The following is a 22600-nucleotide window of genomic DNA, read 5'->3' on the forward strand; positions in this document are numbered from 1 at the left end:
TTTAATATACAGTATTTCTGATTTTGCACATTTAAAAAAAATATTCAATATACCTGTTTATTTATTATTATTTTTATTTTATTTATTATTTTTTTCTCTCTGTATTGTATTGAACTGTTGCTGCTAAGTTAACAAATTTCATGTCACATGCCGGTGATAATAAACCTGATTCTGATTCTCATGTACCATTAGCTCTTTCAGCTTTTTGAGCAGCTTCTCATTTGTAATAGTAACTGCTCCCACTTCTCTTCTTTCACACACAACATCAGGCATACTGCTAGTGTCTTCCACAGTGAAGTCTGATGCAAAACACTCATTTATTTCATCAGCCATCTCCTTGTCCCTGTTATTATTTCTCCTGCCTCATTTTCTAGCGGTCCTATATCCACTCTCATTTCTCTTTTATTTTTAACATACTTGAAGGAACTTTTACCATCCACTTTGATATTATTTGCTAGATTGCTTTCATATTTCATTTCTTCCCTTCTAATGATTTTTATTTGCTCTCTATAGGTTTTTAAAAATTTCCCAATCCTCTATCTTCCCACTAATTTTTGTTTTGTTGTTTGCCCTCGCTTTTGCTTTTACAACAGCTTTGACTTCCCTCATCAGCCACAGTTGTACTATTTTACCATTTGAGTACTTCTTCATTTTTGGAATACACATGTCTTGCACCTTCCTAATTTTTCCCTGAAACGTATGCCATTGCTGCTCTGCTGACATCCCTGTCAGCAGTTCCTTGCAATTTACTTTGGCCAACTCCTCTCTCATACAGCTGCTCTCTCTTAGTCCACTGAAATATTGCTACATTGGACTTTACTTTCTCCCTATCACATTTCAAATTGAACTCAGTCATACTGTAATCACTGGTCCCTAAGGGCTCTTATGCCTTAAGCTATCTAATTGCCTCTGGTTCATTACACAACACCCAATCCAGTATAGCTGATCCCTGGTAGGCTCAATGACAAACTGCTCTAAAAAGCCACCTCTTAGGCATTCATCAAACTCACTCACTTAAGATCCATTAACATTGCCAATAGAGTAATGTTAGTGAGCTACAAACTTAAAGGTACATACTGATAAACTAAGGATCCAAATTAAAATTCTATCATATTAGCTTGTGTTTTTGAACTTAGAACAAAGAGCTGGTAACCACTGTGCCCCCGTTTAGGTTGGTCAAAGAGCAGCATCTAAAAGGCAGTGTCAACTGTAGTCAAAACCAAAAATGTGCATGCCAGAATTCATTTGCAAATTAAAACTACTGCATTCAGCTTTCATAATTTGTTTCCCTCATACAGGACGTACCAAGTCAGACTGGCCAACCACTTTTCAAAACATCTCTATTAAGCCTACTGGGGAGACCCTATGCTTCTAGTTGCCCACCATGTTAATTCTCCATTACACTTGCACTGTGACTTCTCTGACTTTGACGTCTTGTACTCTTCCAATGAAGCCCATTCCAAGCTTGAAGATCAGTAGCCCATTTTCCAAGTAGACAAGTGATAACCTTGAGGACCCAATAATGAACTGAATAATTTCAGAACAGCAGCAACTTCTCTATCCGTCTTGTATCTACCAAGTTAGAATATGTTGTATTTTTCCTAATTTTGAAGAAAGAATGTAACACTTTCTCCCTCCACTGCTGCTACTTGACCCATATTTCCAGCATTTTTAGTTTGTTATTTCAGATCCTAGCATGTGCAGTTTTTTTCTTCAGTGTATTTTTGAATGAAGGGATAGTATGTAGGTAAAAAATCAGGCTGAATCCTGGCTGGCAATGGAGTCACAGCACAGGGATGGGTAAAGAACCATTTGAAGTTTATCTGTCTATGAACTAGATAAAAAAAAGAATGAAAGTAACACCCAGTTTGCAGCAGAATGACTTAGTACTGCCCCAAGTACTGCCCTCAAAAATATATGAAACATTTATATTTTATGCTATGGCCTTGGGCATCCTGATGACATGAAGTGTTTCATAGGCTTACAAGGTTCCATCACAATCTTTCAGAGATGAAGCGGTGACAAGAGAGACTTACTCTATCACACCTAGAACGGAATGGCAGAGTTCTAGAGATTTGTTGGCTAGTAGTTATTTAGAAATGATCAAGTTACTGGCATCTTATAAAATTGTTCTCAAATAATTTGTTCTGCACAGTAACCATGATCAAGAGTTGATTCCGGTCAAGATGGTGCCTGCGTACAATGCTATCCTGTCAAATTCTTCTGGATAGACTGTGAAACCATAAATTTCATTTCTTTTATGTCTTTTACATTTGTTTTTCATCTTGAATGTGATTCAGAAATTGAAGCCTGTGATTTGAAGTTTGGAGATCGTTTGGGTATTCTAGCACTCTGCAGTTCCTTAGAGAATTCCAGGAGACAGAGGTATCATGCACGAACCTCATGGCGAGAAGCTTGCAGACAACGCATGAGCCAGTGTTCAACAGCATTTCTCTGATTAGAGCTTCCGTTGTTCATCAATTAAAGCAATGAGGCAGATGGAAATACAAGGTGAATGCGGAAGGTGAGCACTGCTGGCTGCCTTTTCATCGCTGCTAGGATCGCTCTGCTGCCACAGAGGGGAGACTGCCACTTGATCGCTAGTACGATTGCTCTGCTACCAGAGAAGGGAGACTGCCTTTTGATCACTGATGGAATCGATCTGCTGCTGGAGATGTGAGAGCCTGCCACTGAGCCAGGAGAATGTTACCCAGGTTTTCTGCATTTTGGACATAAATTTGGATTGTGGACTTTTTTTCCAGTCTTACAGTTTCTTTATATTCTTTGTATTTCATTCAATCTTTCTAATTTTTTTTTGTGTGCGGTGGAGATTTGGGGGTCCATGTGCCTGTTCTGCTTTTGTTCATTTTTTTGTGCAGGAAGGAGGGATTTGAGGGCTGATGATCAAGCTGCATTCTTTTCCTTCTTGGTTTTGTGACTATCTGGAGAAGAATTTCAGAGGTTGATATTATACTTTGATAATAAATGAACCTTTGAACGTCTGAAGAGATTTCTGCTTTTGCAATTTTTCTGTTTCTAATAAATCAGAAGATACAGTAACACATCTTAAGATTATGTATCGCAGAACAAAGAGAAACTTTTGCAAAATCCAGATGAAAAGGTGCAAATTTGCTCTGCACAATGTTAGGTGCGTAAAATAATTGCTTATCAGCAATAAACGGCTCAGAATATGGCAATGCCATCTATATTTTAAGTATTATGAACATAAGTTAGCAGTTGTGTGTTGCTAAGAGCAACACATCGTCTTATTTTAATTATTCCAACATTTTAAAAAGTCTTTTAGTCTCCTAAGACCTCATTTTATAGAACCAAGCAAAATTGTGCACCAAAGAATTTGCTGTTATGCACAATATGTGCTAAGAATGAGCCTCTGCTTTGTTTTTCCAAGTATCAGTTTTCCTGTATTTTGCCATTCTAAAGTTTTAACATAATATTAATAATTAATACTTAATTATTTCCCAAATTATTCATCACTGAAGAGAACAGATGGAAATTAAATTATGTAAATATAAAGCAGGCACCTCTTTGAAGTTAATATTTCCTGCACAGATCCTTCCATTTTTAAACTATAACAAAACAAATCTATTTGAAATATGCTAGATAAAATCTTCAATTACTTACCAATTGCATCATGTTCCTCACTTCTTGTTTGTTCAATATCATATGTTCCCTCCAGAGCATCATTCTGATTGTTTTTCTCCCAAGGTAGACATTTTCTAAGGCAACGTCTGAACAACTGATGAACCAAGTGAGATAATTTGCAATTAAGTATCTAATAAGTTCACATTGAGTGCATTGGTTGCTGCATAAACTGCTTTCTAACATGTAACATAAAAACCTGCCTACAGCCTGACACGAATCTCTTGTAACACTGATGCTGCAATGGCAACAACATTGGAATTGAACTATTCTTTAACTGTGGCAAACCTTAAGATCAAAGTTTATTTATTATTAAAGTACATATATTTCACTACATACAACCCTGATATTCATTTTCTTGCTGGCATTCTCAGTAGAACGAGGAACTACAATAGAACTAATAAAAAATAACACACAAAGACTGGCATGCAACCAACGTGTAATAGAAGATAAACTGTGCAAATACCAAAAAAAATTCCAAATAAATAAATAAATAAACAAACAAGCAAACACATAAGTAAATAGTACTGAGATTATGAGTTGTAGAGTCCTTGAAAGTGAGTCCACAGGTTGTGTTCAGTGATCAGTTCTGGGGTCAGGTAAGTGAAGTTATCCACACTGGATCAAGAACCTGATGGTTGAAGGTTAATAATTGTTCCTGAATCTGATGAACCTGTCTTCAGGGTCAGGTATTTTACTGAATTTTGTAAGGCAATTTCTTCTGTTCAATGTTAATAGAAAGTGGATATTCACTTCCAATAGATTATTGAACTACTTTATTGTTTGTATTATTATTGTATTCAGAGAAGTATAACAGCCAATATGCATGCAGCAAACACTCACAACATAAGAAAAAATGACCAGATAATTTCTTTAAATGCTGCTGATGAAAATGAACACAGGATGCATAATCATCAGAAGGAAGTAATTTGCCGCTGCAGTAAGTTTGGAAGGAATTCTAGGCAGCTTCTAGAGTAGGTTGCATGGTCGGCACGACATTGTGGCCCGGAAGGCCTATAATGTGCTGTAGATTTTCCATGTTTCTATAAATTCTGTTTGGCTTTAGAGGGTTGAATTTTATCAAGTATATATTTACTAAATAAAAGACAATCAGAAGTACATTGACTTGCAAAATTGTCTGATCATGATATACTCTATCATTTCAACACAGATTAGTCAGAGCTGCGACCAACTGAGCGCTTTGACATCTTATATCTCAGGATATGTTTCTTGGAAGAATAACTTCAAATGAAGATGCACCAACATAGTTTTCCTTTCAGTTATGGACTAGTAACTTTGATGGGCCAAGCTGCTCACAGTATTTAAGTTTCCTGGTGTTTAAAGGTATTTTCAGCAGCAATATTTAGTTATTGTTGTCTAAAACAATAGTGGTTCCCTGGAGACAATTTTTAATGGAGTACACATTTCCCCAGAGACAATTTTTAATGGAGTACATTGCAGAGAATTATTTAACATTATTAGCACAGGAAGAATACTCATCTACATTTCCCCTCATAATTAACTTGTATCCTGTATATATTACAGAAGTTGAACCTAGACTGGATCAATATTCTCATAAAAATCCAATGGTGGCTCCTCTTTCCAACAGAGGGTTCTTTTTTTTAACCCTTTAAGATGGCATCGCACATGGATGCAATGGCCACTCTTGTTCCAACCAACAGTGAAATTTCTTGCCCTGTTTGCCTTTTCTATGATGGAGAAACACTGCTGTGCATTAAGAACACTATAATCTGCAAGTATACCTCACTAGTGAGCAGAATAACTAAGGCACTGCGCAGTTACGGACTAATGCAGGGACCAGGCTCTTATTCTGTGGTCTACTACAGCTATCCAGGGAAGCTGCCGTCAGAAACAGTGCTCAAACGAAGCGCAGAAGCACACCGGTATTTAAGTGAAACAAAGCAAATCCCTGCAGGCCCACTCTCCAATTGATTCTACTCACTAATGTCTAACTGCTAGAAAATAAATTGGATTAGCTGTGTCTGTGTCTGAACCAGCGGGAGATGAGGGACTGTTGCACACTCATCCTGACAGAAACATGGCTTCAAGACACCATTCCAGACTTGGCCATCCAGCTAGAAGACCTAATCTCCTTTCAGGCAGGCAGAAATGCTGCGACCTCTGATAAGACCCATGGAGGAGGTGTGTGTGAGTATACATTAATAAGAACTTTTGTCTCAGTAGTAATGGCCCACTGGTCACCGCAGATAGAGTTGTTAAAGGTGAAGAGAAGCCCTTCTACTTACTGAGGGAGTCTACTGCTATTGTGATTATTGCAGTATACATCCCCACCTCTGTGCTAGTTCTGGAGGAGCACTGTAGGAGCTCCAAGGCACAATCAGCAGCCTTCAAACCACTCACTCCAGTAATATCTTCATTGTTGCTGGTTACTTCAATCACGCTAACTTAAAAACATTCCTGCCAAAGTTCTACCAACATGTCATCTTTGCTGCGAGAGAACAGAATATATTAGACCTGGTTTATACCAACATTCGTGGAGCCTATAATGCTATTCCCCAACCTCAGACCACATATCCATTTTATTAATCCCTGCATACAGACCTCTGATTAAATGAGTCAAAGCAGTTCATAGGGAGATCAGGGCCTGGCTAGAAGGTGCCACCTCAGGGCTGCAGAATTGCTTCGAAAGCATGGACCGAAGCATATTCAGAGAGGGAGCTACCTACGATTATCACATCAACATTGATAAGTATGTGTTACGCCCATGGCCCCCTCCTTTTTGAGAATCGCAAGATCACTATTGAGCCAGTTCAGGAGACCCAGGAAATGAGAGAAAGACATGCAGAATCCACAAAGAATTTGGAATGTGTCCTGGCCTCTGAGAGGCGGAACCATCGATACCAGTTATTGTCTCTTGGAGATGGAATTGTGTATTGAATCCGGTACGATGCATCGAAGCCCCCAGGCAATGAACTGAGGGGGAGGTTGGTGGAGGGATTGCATCATCCCAACCTGATTGACATCTGAGACCCTGTGAGTCAGGATAAAAGAGGGTCTGTGGGAACAGCCCCTCAGACGCACCAGAAGAAACGCTAGCGATCCCGTAATAGCGAAAGCCGGTGGCTTTCCGTTTCCATTTGCCTCGGAATCGGTGGTCCTTTACCACGGAAGAACGGTTTTTAGCTAACAACGGGGAAATCAACTCCCAACGACTCTCGAAGGATTGACATCATAAAAGGAATGGGCAAGTTTTAACCCGTCTTTCTCTCCAACCAAAAAGCTGGAGCTTGAATGAATTAAAGTGACTTTTATATTTCCATCAGACAATACATTATCCCCTAAACAATAATAGAGCTATTCCTTATTGATTATTATTATATCCGCGCTTCTAGATTTAGTATTGACGACGTATATTATCTGTATGTTTGCATTGATATTATTTTTGTGTATTTTTATCAATAAATACTGTTAAAAATAGTACCATCAGACTTCAACAGACCTCTCTATCTTTGCTGGTAAGTGACCCAGTTACAGGGTACGTAACATATGTGAGATCGGTGATTGACTACAAAGGAAAGCGCATTGAGGACATTACCATGATTAAACAGTACACTGCCAGGGCAAACCAGAAACCACAACTGAATGCAGAGGTTTGTGCACTACTTAGGGATTGGAACACTACCTTCAGATCAGGGGACAGGATGACTCTAAGGTCAGCAAGAGCCATGCTCTCCCATGCCATCAGGAAGGCAAAACATGAGTATGAACAGAAAATCCACACTTTTGTGATACAAGGGACACACAGCACATGTGACAAGGCATACAAACCATGTAAAACTGAATATAAGTCAACAACAGCAATGTCTCCCTTTCTAACAGACTGAATGCTTTCTATGCACAATTTGATCAACTGAATGAGGTGACATCGAGGAAAGTCCCCTCTCTTCCTGAAAAACAAGCACCCTGTCTGACCACAGCCAAGTTAAATCAATGCAAAGCCATGGGTCTGGACAATATGCCTGGTCAAGTGCTGAGGGACTGTAAGGCCCAGCTAACAGAGATCTTAATGCCCCCCAGGGTTATGTGCTCAGTCAGCTGTTGACTCACGACAACACTGCCAGATTCGGCTCAAACCACATCATAAAGTTCACTGATGATACCACAGTGGTTGGCCTCATCAACAACAATGATGAGTCGGCAAGCAGAGAAGAGATAGAGAGGCTTGTCAAATAGTGTGAGAATAACAACCAAGTCTTAACATGAACAAGACAAAAGAGATGATTATGGACTTCAGGAAGGCATAGGTCAACCGCTCTCTATTGCGCATCAATGGCTCTGCTGTGGAGAGAATGAAGAAACGATCTAACCTGGACCCGCAACACCTCCTCAATAGTCAAGAAGGCACAACTGTCTGAGGAGACTGGGGCACACAATGCTCCCTGCCCCCATTCTAACAACTTTCTAAAGAGCACTATTGGAAGTATCCTGTCTGGCTGAATCATTGTATGGTATAGAAGCTGCAAGGCATCAGACCACAATACCCTACAGAGGACAGTAAAAGCCGCCAAGAGGATCATCAGGGTCTTCCTTCCAACTACTTGTGACATTTACCGAAAACACTGCAGACGAAGGTTCAAAAGCATTGTCGAGGATTACTATCACCCATCCCACAATCTCTTTGATTCACACCTGTCAGGAAGGAGGTACAGGAGCAGGAGGGTTAGGACTGTCAGGAATGGTCAGGAGGAAGAGTATAGGAAACTGATACAGGACTTTGTGATATGGTGCAACTCAAACTACCTGCGTCTCAATATCACCAAGACCAAGGAGATGGTGGGGGACTTTAGGAGACCTAGGCCTCATATGGAGCCAGTAATCATTAATGGAGAATGTGTGGAGCAGGTTAAGACCTACAAGTATCTGGGAGTGCAGTTAGACGAGAAGCTGGACTGGACTGCCAACACAGATGCCCTGTGCAGGAAAGCACAGAGTCGACTGTACTTCCTCAGAAGGCTGGCGTCATTCAATGTTTGTAGTGAGATGCTGAAGATGTTCTATCGGTCAGTTGTGGAGGGTGCCCTCTTCTTTGTGGTGGCGTGCTGGGGAGGCAGCATTAAGAAGTGGGACGCCTCACGTCTTAATAAGCTGGTAAGGAAGGCGGGCTCTGTCGTGGGCACAGAACTGGAGAGTATGAGATCGGTTTCAGAGCAGAGGGCGCTGCGTAGGCTACGGTCAATCATGGAAAACCCTGAACATCCTCTGCACAGCACCATCCAGAGACGGAGAAGCAGCTTCAGCGGCAGGTTGCTGTCAATGCAATGCTCCTCAGACAGGATGAAGAGATCATTACTCCCCAATGCCATTCGGCTCTACAATTCAACCACCAGGGGCAAGACATGTTAAAGTGCAGGGGTTAGGACTGAGCTTAAGTTACCACACAATGCACTTTAGTAAACTATTTAAGAACTTTTTAAAAGCTATTTATTAATGCTTTTTGGGAGGGTGATTTTAGATGCATATCATATTTATACTGAGTTAAATACTGTATGTAATTAGTTTTGCTACAATAAGTGTATGGGACACTGGAAAAATGTTGAATTTCCCCTTGAGGATGAATAAAGTATCTATCTATCTAGACTGGGTAACAGCTTCTGCCCTCAGGCTGTGAGACTAATGAATAGTACAACCGAGGTCTCATCACTAGGACAGCAAACTGTTTACTGTACTGTTTACCTGTGCTGCACTTTACCACAAGCATTTTGAATTATATTTTATAAACTTAGTTATAGCATAATATTTTGGTTTACGTACTGCGTGTAATATATGTTGTGTGGGTGTACCGTGGTCTGGAGGAATGTTGTTTCATTTAATTTTTTATATATAGTCAGATGATAATAAACGTGAACTTGAACTTAATCTCAAGATATTGTGTTGCTTGTTGAGGCTAACTGGCAAACTAAATGGAGTGAGCTCGATGTCACCAACTGGAAGAAGTGTTCTGACTTACTGTAAACTATTTTAATATATGCTAATCAAATTAGCTTACCTTTGATATTCTTATGTATTAAGATGTTTCATTTCCTCATGGTTGATTTTGTTATTAAATTTATATTCACATTTCTCAATATAAAAATGAAAAGTGCAATAAAAAACTGGCACTGGTATTTCCTAGTCATAACTAGATTTCTCATTAAGCTACAACATAATTTGACGGCTGCCCTCAAAGTATCAATCTATACAGATGCAAGTCCTTATCTATACAGATGGTTCTAGGCCTTTGCTTGCTGGAATTTAGAAGCATGGGGGTGAAGGGGATCTCACTGAATCCTATCGAATGTTGAAAGGCCTAGACAGAGTGGATATGGAGAGGATGCTTCCTTAGATGGGGACTCTAGGACCAGAGGGCACAACCTCAGAATTGAGGGACACCCAGTCAGAACAGAGATGAGGAGGAATTTCTTTAGCCAGAGGGGGGTGAATTTGTGGAATTCATTGCCACAGACAGCTGTGGAGACAGGTCATTGGGTATATTTAAGGCGGAGTTGATAGGTTTTTGACTAGTCGAGGCATGAAAGGTTATGGGCAGGTGGCAGAATAGGGTTGAGAGGGAAAATGGATCAGCCATGATGAAATAGTACAGCAGACTTGATGGACCGAATGGCTTAATTCTGCTCCTATGTCTTACAGTCTAATTTACAGAATTTGATTAATTGATCAAAACTTACATGAAAAGCTGTAGCATAACACTTTACAGCACCAGCTATAAGTTCAATTCCCATCACTCTCCTAAACAATTTGTATGCTCTCCCAGTGACTCTGTCAGTTTCCTCTGGGTGCTCTGGTTTCCTCCCACATTCCAAAGACATACAGGTAGATCTACAGGCGCAGGAAGCATGGTGACACTTACGGGCTGTCCCCAGCACATCTTAGACTGTGTTGTTTGTTGATACAAATTACACATTTCACTGTATATTTCAATGTACATGTGACAAATAAAGCTAATCTTTAAATTTCTTTTTAACATGGCCATGAGAACGAACAACTGCCAATTGAGTTACAATTTTTCCAGCACTACACAACCGATTTTTTCTTTTATTGTGCAGTGAAATGCCGTAAAGACCATTATCCTGATATTTCCTTTCACCAAGCCATCAGATATCAGCCTTTGCCCCAATGAAACTTGCAGCATTGAGTGTACAAATGTAATTGTCTTTAGCACAATACTTCAACAGCCATCTTGCTTAGCCACCTGGATGTACAGGCATTTCTAGGTCCATTTCTTAATCTGAGGACTAAACCTTTAACATTTCCTATCAACTAAGGTGAATGTTACAGACAACCTTCGTGGTACAGTCAATCAGGTAATGGAATTCACCCATATGTAATTGATGTACCATTACCAAAACTTTGAGACACAGGTCTCTATTCATTGGAGCGTAGAAGGTTGAGGGGGGATTTGATCGAGGTATTTAAAATTTTGAGAGGGATAGATAGAGTTGACGTGAACAGGCTGTTTCCATTGAGAGTAGGGGAGATTCAAACTAGAGGACATGATTTGAGAGTTAGGGGGCAGAAGTTTAAGGGAAACACGAGGGGGTATTTCTTTACTCAAAGAGTGATAGCTGTGTGGAATGAGCTTCCTGTAGAAGTAGTAGAGGCCAGTTCAGTTGTGTCACTTAAGGTAAAATTGGATAGGTATATGGACAGGAAAGGAGTGGAGGGTTATGGGCTGAGTGCGGGTAGGTGGGACTAGGTGAGATTAAGGGTTCGGCACGGACTAGGAGGGCCAAGATGGCCTGTTTCCGTGCTGTGATTGTTATATGGTTATATAGAATATAAGTCATTCTTATGGGATTTATATGAAACAAAGTAAATAAAAACATTTTTTTAAACCCACATTTCTTGATTGAAGCGCAGATGACACAGATTCATGTTACGGAAAATGATAATGCAGACTGTTTTCTAGGAATGCGACCTCTCACCATCCCAAGTAATGTGGGTATCGGCTGTATACAGGCAGATAATCAGCAGGTCAGGCAACACCTATGGAAAGGAATAAGCAGTCGGCATTTTTGGCCAAGACACTTGACCTTCGGTAGTTATGACTTGTTATTCCTCACCACAGATGCTGCCTGCCTGCCGAGTTCCTCCAGCATTTTGTGTATGTTACTCTGGATTTTCAGCATCTGCAGAATCTCGTGTTCAGAAAGATAATGTCTCTTTCCAACAAAATGAATCGGCACCATCCTTGACTTAAACCATACTGTACCTGTTGCTTTCTTTTGTTAAATCTTTCAACTCATTTATATGCAAAGCACATATATTGCTTTAATCAGTTTGATGTTTTTCTGAGAATTCTCATCTGATATCTTTGGAAACCTTCAATATCCAAACTTTAGAGAGAAGGTGAATGATTATATTTAGATAAACAAGTTTCAACTAATAATAAAATCATGAAGCAAATAATCCTTTGCTTGGGACTTACTCAAGCTTCAGCATCACAAGGCTATATGCTGAAAATAAAAGTGAATTTACCTTTAATAATCTGTAATTTATTAGGTGCTGGGCAGGCAGAGTGTTCAGTTTGTCAACTCCACCTGTCTCTTTCCATATCATTAGCTTCTTGGTAGGTGGGGCCAATTCTATTGTTGTGATAATATCAGAAAAGTCCTCAATTTGATCACGAATGGTCTTACTATCCAGTTCCTTAATGCAATCCACAATAAGCTTCCGCCTCCTTTTACCCCGTCTTCTTTCTGAAGAAACTAACAAGAACATTAACAGTGTAAGATTCCACAGGACCAAATCAGTGGCAGGAGCAGAGCACTGCGAAGTAAATAAAAGTACAGAAGGGACAAGTGGAGCAACCATTGTTGGGAGTAGGCCTGCAGGAAGAGTAGGAGCATCAGGCTTTGATTCAAGAGGTTTCTACAAGAAGAGGCTGAAGTCAAAGAAACAGGTTTGAAAATATGGTCTTGATTGCCTACAGGACAGTGCAGGCAGGATAGCAGATATGGCAGTGGAATACGCCACCTATAGTATGTGGGAATTCATGGAATCTGATAGATTCCCTGATGACTACACCTGCGGGAAGTACAGCCAACCCCAGCATTAGAACGCATTAAGGAGCTGGGGCTGGAGTTGGGCGGGCTTAGGATCATCTGGGAGGCAATTGATAAGATACAAATTTTGAGCAGGTGGTTACACCCAGAGTGCAGAATTTGGGTGAACAACGAGAGAGGTAAAGGGAGACAGAAGTCAGTGGAGGGTCCCCCGTGGCCATTCCCCTTGGCAACAGGTATACCCCGTTGGATACTGAAGGGGGGGGAGGGGTGACCTATTTGGACAAGGCAGCAGCAGCCAGACTAATAGCACTGTGTTCGGCTCTGAACCTCAGAAGCGTAGGGTGAAGTCAGGCGGAGCAAGGGTCTTAGGGGATTCGATATTTAGGGGGACAGATAAGAGATTCTGCAGCATCAAGAGTCACCAGGATAGTGTGTTGCCTCCTGGGTGCTAGGATCCAGGGTATCTCTGAGGAGCTGCAGAATATTCTTGAAGGGGAGGGTGAGCAATAACAGGTCATTGTACATATTGGTACTAATAAGGGGTAGAGGTCCTATGCAACAAGTTTAGGGAATGAGGAAGGAGGCTGAACAGCAGAACCTCCAAGGTGGTAATAGAACCATAGTAATCTCCGGATTATTCCCAGTGCAATGAGCTAGGGAAGGTCAGAACAGAAAGACAGCACAGATGAATGAGTGGCTGAGGAGCTGGTGCAGGGGGCAGGGTTTCAAGTTCTTGGATAATTGGAACCTTTTCTGGGGAAGGGGTGACCTGAACCAGTGGGACGGGTGACAGCTGAACTGGAGGAGAAATAATATTCTGGGAGGGAGATTTGCTAATGCTTTTGGGGAGGGTTTTAACTAGATTTGCAGGGGAGTGGGAACTGGAGTGCAGGGAAAGAAGATGGGGCAATTGACACACAAGTAGAGACAGCTTGTAGGGTTGTTGTGAGGAAGGATCAGCAGAAGATACAGCAAAGATGCACTCTGCCAGCTGATTTGAGATGTGCCTATTTTAATGCAAGGAGTATCACAAACAAGGCAGATGAATTTACAGCATGGATCAATATGTGGAACTATGATGTTGAAGTCATCAAGATACTTTTTGTTGCAGGGGCAGGTGTAGCTGCTGAGCATACTGGGCTTTAGATATTTCAAAAAGGACCAGGAGAGAGGCAAAAAAGGTGGGGGAGTGGGATTGTTAATCAGGGATAGTATCACGGCTCCAGAAAAGGAGGAAGTAATGGAGGGATTATCTACTGAGTCATTGTGAATGGAAGTCCTAAACAGAAAGAGGCAATAACTCTTCTGGGTGTTATTTTAGACTCACCCCCCTCCCCAATAGTAACAGAGACATCAAAGATCAGATAAGGAGGCAGATTTGGGAACAGTGCAATAATAATAGGGTTGTTGTGATGGGAGATTTTAAACTTTCCTAATATTGACTGGAATCTCCTTAGAGCAAGGGGTTGAGATGGGGTGGAGTTTGTTAGGTGTGTTCAGAAAGGTTTCCTGATGCAAGATAAGTCAACTGGAGGTGAGACTGTACTTGATCTGGGATTGGAAAATGAACCTGGTCAGGTGTCAGATCTCTTGGTGGGAGAGCATTCTGGAGGTAGAGGTCACAACTCTTATCTCTTTTACTATTGCGCTAGAGAGGGATAGGAGCAGGCAATTCAGGAAAACACCTAATTGGGGTGGGGGAAATATGATGCTATTAGGCAGGAACTTGGGAACATAAATTGGGAGCAGATGTTCTCAGGGAAATGCATTTCAGAAATGTAGCAAAGGTTCCAGGAACATTTGCATGGAGTTTTGCAAATGTATGTTCCATTGAGGCAGGGAAAGGATGGTAGGGTAAAAGAACCATGGTGTACAAAGGATGTAGAAAATCTAGTTAAGAAGAAAAGAAAAGCTTAAGAAAGGTTCAAGAAACTAGGTACTGTAAAAGCTCTAGAAAATTACAAGAATGCCAGGAAGGAACTTAAGAATGAAATTAGGAGAGCTAGAAGGGGCCTTGAGAAGACCTTCTTAGTGAGGTGGATTAAGGAAAACCCCAAGGTATCCTACAAGTACGTGGAGAGCAAGAAGATAAGCTGTGTGAGAATAGGACCAATCAGATGTGATAGTGGAAACACGCATGAAGCCTCAAAATTAAAGAGCAACCCTTTAGAACAGAGGCAATGAGCAATTTGTTCTTTTAGACAGAGAGTAGTAAATCTGTGGAATGTTCTGTCACAGACGGCAGTGGAGGCCAAGTCTGTGTGTATATTGAAGGTGAAAGTTGATCCATTTCCTGATCGGTCAGGGCATCAAAGGGTATGGGGAGAAGATAGGTGGGGTTTGCAAATGTTACTCCATTCTTTAAGTGAGGAAGGCAAAAAAGGAATATATAGGCCCGTTAGCCATCTTCAGTGGTTGAGAAAAGTATTGGGATCCATTATGAAGGTTGCGGTTTCCAAGCACTGGGAGATTAATGATAAAATAAGTCAAAGTCAGCATTGTTTCTTTGAAAGAAAATCGTGCCTGATAAATTTGTTAAGAGTTTTTTGAGGAAGTAACGAACAGGGTGGACAAAGGAGAGGCACTGGATGTCATTTACAGTACTTGGATTTTCAGAAGGCATTGATAAGGTGCCACATAAGAGGCTGCTTAACAAGATAAGAAATCCTGCGGCATTACAGGAAATATACTGGCATGGATAGTGGAATAGCTGACAGGCAGGAGGCAGTGAGTGGGAATTAAAGAGTGTAGTAAATCTGTGGAATTCTCTGCCACAGACTGCTGTGGAGGTCAAGTCCATGTGTATGTTTAAGGCACAAGTTCATCATTTCCTGATCAGTCTGGACATCAAAGGAAATGGTGAGAAGGCAGGTGTATGGCGTTGAGTGGGATCCGGGATCAGCACGATGGAATGGCAGAGCAGACTCAATGGGCTGAATGGCCTAATTCTGCTCCTATGTCTTATGGGAATTGGGATATTATGTTGATGTTGGCAAGGACTAATTTGGAGTCCAGTGTGTAGTCTGGTCACCTACGCACAGGGAAGATATTAATAAGATTGAAAAAGTACAGAGACAATTTACAAGAATGTTACTGAGACTTGAGGACATGAATTATAGGAAAAGGTTGAATATGTTAGGAATTTATTCCCTGGAATGTAGGAGAATGAAGGGAGGTTTGATAGAAGTATACAAAATTATGAGTGGAGTGGATAGGATAAATACAAGCAGGCTTTTTCCACTGGGCTTGTGTGAGATTAGAACTGGAGTTATGGATTAAGAGTGAAAGGTGAAATGTTTAAGGGGAACCTGAAGGTGAACTTCTTTACTCAGATGGTTGTAAGAGTGTGGAAAGAACTGCCAGAGGAAATTGCAACATTTAAGAGAATCTTGGGTAAGTATATGGATGGGAGGAATATGAAGGGCTATGATTCAGGTGCAGGTCAATGGAACTAGGCAGAAAAATGGTTCAGTATGGACTAGGTGGGCCAATTTGTCTCCTCCTGTGCTGTAATGCTCTATGATTCTATAAGATGGAATTTTTACATTTCCTTATTCCTCTTTAAATAAAGGTCTCCTTTTTGAAGTCATTATTATTTCTTCTTTCTGTACAGAGGAAAATTTGAGGGAGGAAACAGAATAACAAAAGCAATAGATGGACACAACCATCAATGGCCAAGCAGCTCAGTATATGTTAGGAAAAACAAAGTATACCTAGTAAACTAGGACTAGAATATTAAACTTACCTTTTTCTACCAAAAGCTGTCTTCTTTCTAAAGGAAATCACATACGTACATGAAATTTCTTCGTCCAGGAAGCATACTTTAACAGCAGCCTTCAAAAGAAACTATACTGTACTGATTTTGTACACCATTGGATCCATTTAGTGTACAACAGTGAACATCAGCATCTACAAACATCCTCAGTTTACAATTGCATTTACTTGCCCCACATCCTTTATGCCTGACCAAGCAATGCATCACCTTTACTACTGATGTCAACAATGGAAAGGATGGAGCTGGGTCTATGGTGTGCTCTCTTGTATGACTGATTGTGCACATGTACATGTGGCCATTACAGCAATAGAACATCAGGTATTGATATTCAAATAAAGAAAAGCTAAATTACTACAGAAATAATTACCACTAAATTAATGTCGAGATATAATGATTATGCCAGATTATGCCACGTAACCAGGGAGCAGCACACATCATCATAGGGTGCCATGCCTAGTTTGAGCTTTGACACTGGCTCACACTCTCCTGTTTCGGGTCAAGTGGATCAATTCATTGGTATTCATTTCCAGTTCTCTGGCTGCTATCTCCATCATAATTTGCCTTTGTCTTTGCCTTCCTTTTGCTTTCTTCCCTTCAATCTTTCCCATAATTACCGTGCATTCTGACTCTTTTCTAATCACATGCCCAAAGAAGTCACGTTGCCTTTTCATGATCTCACACATTATTTCTCTTTGTGTGCTTGCTCTGTTCATGACATCCTCATTAGATATTTGTTTCATCCATGATATTCTTTGCATCCTCCTCAAAAACCACATCTCAGCTGCTTCAATTTGTTTCCTCATGTTACTAGATATTGTCCAACATTCTAAGCCATATAACACAACTGGATAAACGTAACATTTCAGTACTCTGAGGGGGGTTGTCATGCCTAGTTTAGTGTTGGTCAGTATACTCTTCATTCTCATAAAAGTGTCTTTTGCCATCCCTATTCTTCTTTTGATGCCCATGTCGCACCTCCCACCTGATATCACCCAGTTTTCTAAGTAGCAAAAGTTCTTTACTTGCTTTATGCCTTCCTCATTTATTCTTAGCCTGCAGAAAGGATTCTCCTTCTTTTTGGTTATCACCATACATTGTCTTTTTGCAATTGGTAGATAGACCCATTTTTGCACTTTCGTCAACAACTATATCAATTAAGTTTTGTAGCTCTTCCTCCGTACTTGCAATTAATAATGTCACCCGCATATCTGAAATTATTGATGTTTTCACTGCCAACTTTGATTCACAAGATGTCTCTGATTTTTTGTAATATTGATTCACTGTACACATTAAACAAATCAGGGGAGAAAACACACCTTTATCTAATGCCTCTCTTGATTTTCATAAACTGACTCACTTCTCCATCTATTCTTACAGTAGCAGTTTGTTCCCAGTACACATTTCTGATTAGGCAGAGGTCTTTCAAATCTAGATCTAGAGTTTCCTGTAATATTTCAAATAACTTATTGTACTTCACTTTATCAAATGCTTTTGTGTAGTCGATAAAACAAACACAAAAATCTTTTTGCACTTGAATAGCTCGTTCTGATAGTATCCTTTAACATCATTATCTATAAATAAGATTGTCCATTGTCTCTGATGTTCAACCTTAGGAGCAGCAAGACAGGAAGGTTGCCATTGAGCAATGGGCACTCTCCACAAATCTGCCTTCACATATCTTAACCAGATACAACTCAAAATCTGGCACTACCAAATCCTTACACAACACATTATTGGACTCTTCAAGCAAAGGTTCAGATGCTTGGTCTGAGCAGGAAAACTTAGCAATGTGCCTATCAGGAAATACATCTGTTGTACATTTCACAACATTGAATTATCCAGACACCTGGTTATAGACTGGAAGAGTAACATCTAAAGTGACCTGAAATGTTAATGCTTCCTCCACAAAGGCCTTCTGGATTGCTGAGTATTTACCCAACCTTTATACTCTTACTTCAAATTTCCCAAAATTGCAATATTTTGAACTTTACACATCCTTCCTGTAGTGTGGCAACTATAGCCTAACCAATGTTTTGTACAGCTGCAATGTGACTGAATTGGAATGAAGGATCTGTATTCTTGCTCTATAAACCTACAATCTGTAAGATTTCTCAACTCATACCCAATACCTCAGCCTATGAAGTTGAATATCTTTGTTATCCTATCCACCTTTTCAAAGTAAGTTTATTATCAAAGTATGTATATGTCACCATTTTCACTGAGCTACTTACTTGTAGCCCAGGGTCCCTCTGTATCAGGACCCCTACAGTCCCTGCTATTAACTGTATATGCTCTGTCAGTATTTGATGTCCCAAGATGCATTACCCTCAAGTAAATAAATTCTGTCACTGCTCCGCCATACTTTCCAGTAAGTGCATGTCCCTTTGTTACTATCTGCAATTCCACCAATTTTTGTGTCATCAGCTAATTTATATTTTTACTCTTACCATAAGACCCTAAGACATAGGAGCAGAATTAGGCCATTCAGCCCATCAAGTCCACTCTGACATTTCATCATGGCTGATCCCAGATCCCATTCAACCCCATACACCTGCCCTCCCACCATATCCCTTGATGCCTCAACCAATCAGGAATCTATCAACTTCCACTTTATGTATACCCACAGACTTGGCCTCTACCACAGTCTGTGGTAAAGCATACCAGATTCACCACTCTGGCTAATAAAAAATTCTTCCTTTCTTCTGTTCTAAAAGGTTGCCCCTCAATTTTGAGGCCGTGTCCCCTATTTCTGGATACTCCCACTATAGGAAACATCCTCTTCGTATGCACCTTATCTAGTGCTGATAGTAGGTTTCGATGAAATCCCCACGCATTCTTCTAAATTCCAGTGAGTATAGGCCCAAAGCTGCCAGGCACTCCTCATATGCTAACCCCTTCATTCCTGGAATCATCCTCATGAACCTCCTCTGTACCAAGTTTATTCTTCTGGCTCTGTATCAAGCCAGAAGAGTAAACAAAAACTGTCCTCAAATTGTTTTGGGAAACAGCAGCACAAGATAACTGAAGCATTAATCATTTCTCTTTCCATAGATTCTGCCTCAGCTGCTGAGCATTTCCAGCATTTTCTGTTCTAATTTCAGACTGTCAGCATCTATAGTTCCTTTTAGAGTTTTTATTAAGATTTATATATCAAAACACTACCAAAGATTGTCAGCACAGTTAATCTAATCTGTTTATTCACAGAGGCATCTAATTTAGACATGAACATAACCAGAGTGGAAATAGGCCATATGGTCATGTAAGGTCAGGGTAATCTGATCACAACCTCAGATCACTTTGTTACATGAGTGTGGCGGTGGACGAACCCAAATGCAGAACACAGGCGTGGAGGCAGAGTCGGGAGGTGTTATTTACATAGCTAACGTGGAGTCGGTATCCAGGAGCAATGCTAGACTTTGAACTGGTAGTCCTAAGAACCATGAAACAAGGTTACTCACACCGAAGTCGACCAACGAACTGGCAGCTCCTTGTAGTGGTCACAGGGTTTTTATACTGTATTTGCTGATGGAAAGCAGGTGTTTGTAGTTAGTGGAACCTGAGAATGATTGGGAACTAAACAAGGTGACTGAGGCCCAATTCCTGAGGAAAAGAGCCAGGTGGGCGATTGCCAGAAGGGACCATGACAGTACCCCTCCCTCAACGGGAGCCTCCAGGCCTGTCTGAATGGTCCTGATGAAAATCCTGGATGAGGGAAGGGTCTAGGATGAAGGAGCGGGGGACCCAGGAACGCTCTTCTGGACTGTACCCTTCCCAGTCTACCAGGTATTGGAGACCCCTGCCCCTACGGCGCACATCCAGTAGTCTTCGGACGGTGTATGCCGGATGGTCGATGATACAAGCAGATGGGGGAGTCTCAGGTGGGGGACACAAGGGGCTGACAGAGACTGGCTTTAACTGGGAAACCTGAAAAGCCCGGTGGATGCGCGTGGATCTTGGCAACTTTAGGCAGGACGCTGCCGGATTAATAACACTTTCGACCTTGAATGGTCCCAGGAAGCGAGGGGCGAGTTTCATATGCTCGTTCTCCAGCAGGATGTCCTTGGATGAAAGTCACACCATCTGCCCCAGTTGGTACTCAGGCGCCGGAGTCCGGTGTTGGTTGGTTGTCTTCTTATTACGTTTTGCTGATTTGAGTAGAGCTGAGCATGTCTCCTCCCACACCTTAAGGCACCGATCAATATGGTCCTGAAACGATGATACCGCAACCTCCTCTTCCTGCGCAGGAAACAGCAGGGATTGGTACCCCATGGAACACTCAAATGGAGACCTTCCAATGGCTGAGCTTACTAGAGAGTTGTGGGCATACTCAACCCATGAGCAGTGGTTGCTCTAGGTTGATGGGTTGTTTGTTGTTACACAACGTAACGTCACCTCCAGGTCTTGGTTGACCCGTTCCGTCTGCCTGTTCATCTGGGGGTGGAAGCCAGATGCACCTAAGGCTTGACAGAAGGCCTTCCATACCTGTGAGATGAACTGAGGACCTCGGAGACGATGTCTGCAGGGATTCCGTGGAGGTGGAAGATGAGGCAGACGAGAAGATCTGCAGTTTCTTGAGAGGAAGGGAGTTTAGGGAGGGCTACAAAGTGCACCGCCTTGGAGAAGCGGTCTACCATGGTGAGCATGGTGATGTTCCCATGTGAAGGGGGTAGACTGGTGACGAAGTCTAGGGCGATGTGTGCCCAGAAACGACCAGGGACAGGCAGAGGACGAAGTAGACCTGCAGGTGGCCAATGAGAGGCTTTTCCCCAGGCACAGATGGAACATGCCGAGACATAGGAATGGGTATCCGCCTCCATGGACGGCCACCAAAAGTGTTCTTTCAGGAGCGCTAGTGTCCGCTCACTCCCAGGCTGGCAGGCAAACCGAGACGTGTGCCCCCATTGAAGAACCTGAGACCTGATGGAAACTGGTACATACAGGCAATCGCCAGGACCACAAACGGTTGTTCTGCCCCCTCCAGCCAGTGCCTCCATTCTTCCAATGCTATTTTGACCGTCAGGAGGTCTCGATTCCCTATGTTGTAATTCCGCTCGGTGGTGTACAGACGGCGAAGATAGAAGACACAGGGGTGAAGCTTTTTGTCTGAACTTGATCATTGGGACAGGACTGCTCCTATCCCAGAGTCAGAGGCGTCCACCTCAACAATGAATTGACGGACTGGATCTGGATGAACCAGGATGGGAGCAGTGGTGAACCGCCTCTTCAGGCCAGTGAACACCGAATCAGCTTCAGCGACCCAACAGAAGGGGGTAGTAGGCCAGGTAAGGGGGGCTGCCACTCGACTGTGGTCTCTGATAAATCGGCGGTAGAAATTTGCAAACCCCAGGAATCACTGAAGTTGTTTGTGGGTCATGAGCCTAGGCCATTCATCCACTGCCCAAATCTTCTTGGGGTCTGCTCTCACTTGCCTGCTCTCAATGATATAACCTAGGAAGCTGACCAAAGGAACGTGGAACTCACATTTCTCCACCTTCACAAATAATTAGCTTTCCCATAGTCTCTGGAGGACCTGACGGACATGGTGAACATGTTCTTGGGGCGGGGTGCTTGAAAATATCAGGATATCATCAAGGTAAACGAATACGAACCAATTAATAAAGTCCCTCAGTGTGTCATTAATGAGGGCTTGAAAAACTGCAGGAGCAATGGTGAGGCCAAACAGCATGACCAAATATTCGAAGTGGCCCAGAGGTGTATTAAAGGCCGTCTTCCACTCGTCCCCCTCCTTCACCCTGACTGGATGGTATGCGTTCCGAAGGTCCAGCTTTGAGAAGATGGTGGCTCCATGCAGTGGTTCAAAAGCCTTAGTAATGAGGGGTAAAGGGTACTTGTTCTTAACCGTTATACTGTTTAGGCGTCTGTAATCAATACAAGGACGAAGTGACCTGTCCTTCTTTTCTACAAAGAAGAAACCAATGCCTACTGGGGAAGATGAAGTTCTGATAATGTCCGCCACGAGGGACTTGCTGATGTATTTCTCCATGGCCTCTCTCTCCAGTTGGGATAAGTTAAAAAGTCAACTGTTGGGTTCGAGGCCCTGTGGAGAAGGTCAATGGCACAATCATATGGGTGGTGCGGAGGCAGGGAAAGAGCCCGT

General features: G+C 41.8%; 1 protein-coding gene across 1 annotated transcript in view; it reads right to left on the reverse strand.

The window, feature by feature from the left end:
* LOC132399990 (double-strand-break repair protein rad21 homolog) overlaps positions 1-22600 on the reverse strand; it is a 126630-nt gene that overhangs the window by 65700 nt on the left and 38330 nt on the right. The window contains exons 9-10 of the mRNA XM_059981007.1: positions 12178-12407; positions 3643-3757 (exon numbers count right to left, since the gene is read on the reverse strand). Of these exons, the coding sequence (XP_059836990.1) occupies positions 3643-3757; positions 12178-12407 (345 nt within the window). The remainder of the gene's footprint in view (positions 1-3642; positions 3758-12177; positions 12408-22600) is intronic.

Source organism: Hypanus sabinus, chromosome 9 (genome assembly GCF_030144855.1).
Source record: "Hypanus sabinus isolate sHypSab1 chromosome 9, sHypSab1.hap1, whole genome shotgun sequence".
NCBI classification, from domain to species: domain Eukaryota; kingdom Metazoa; phylum Chordata; class Chondrichthyes; order Myliobatiformes; family Dasyatidae; genus Hypanus; species Hypanus sabinus.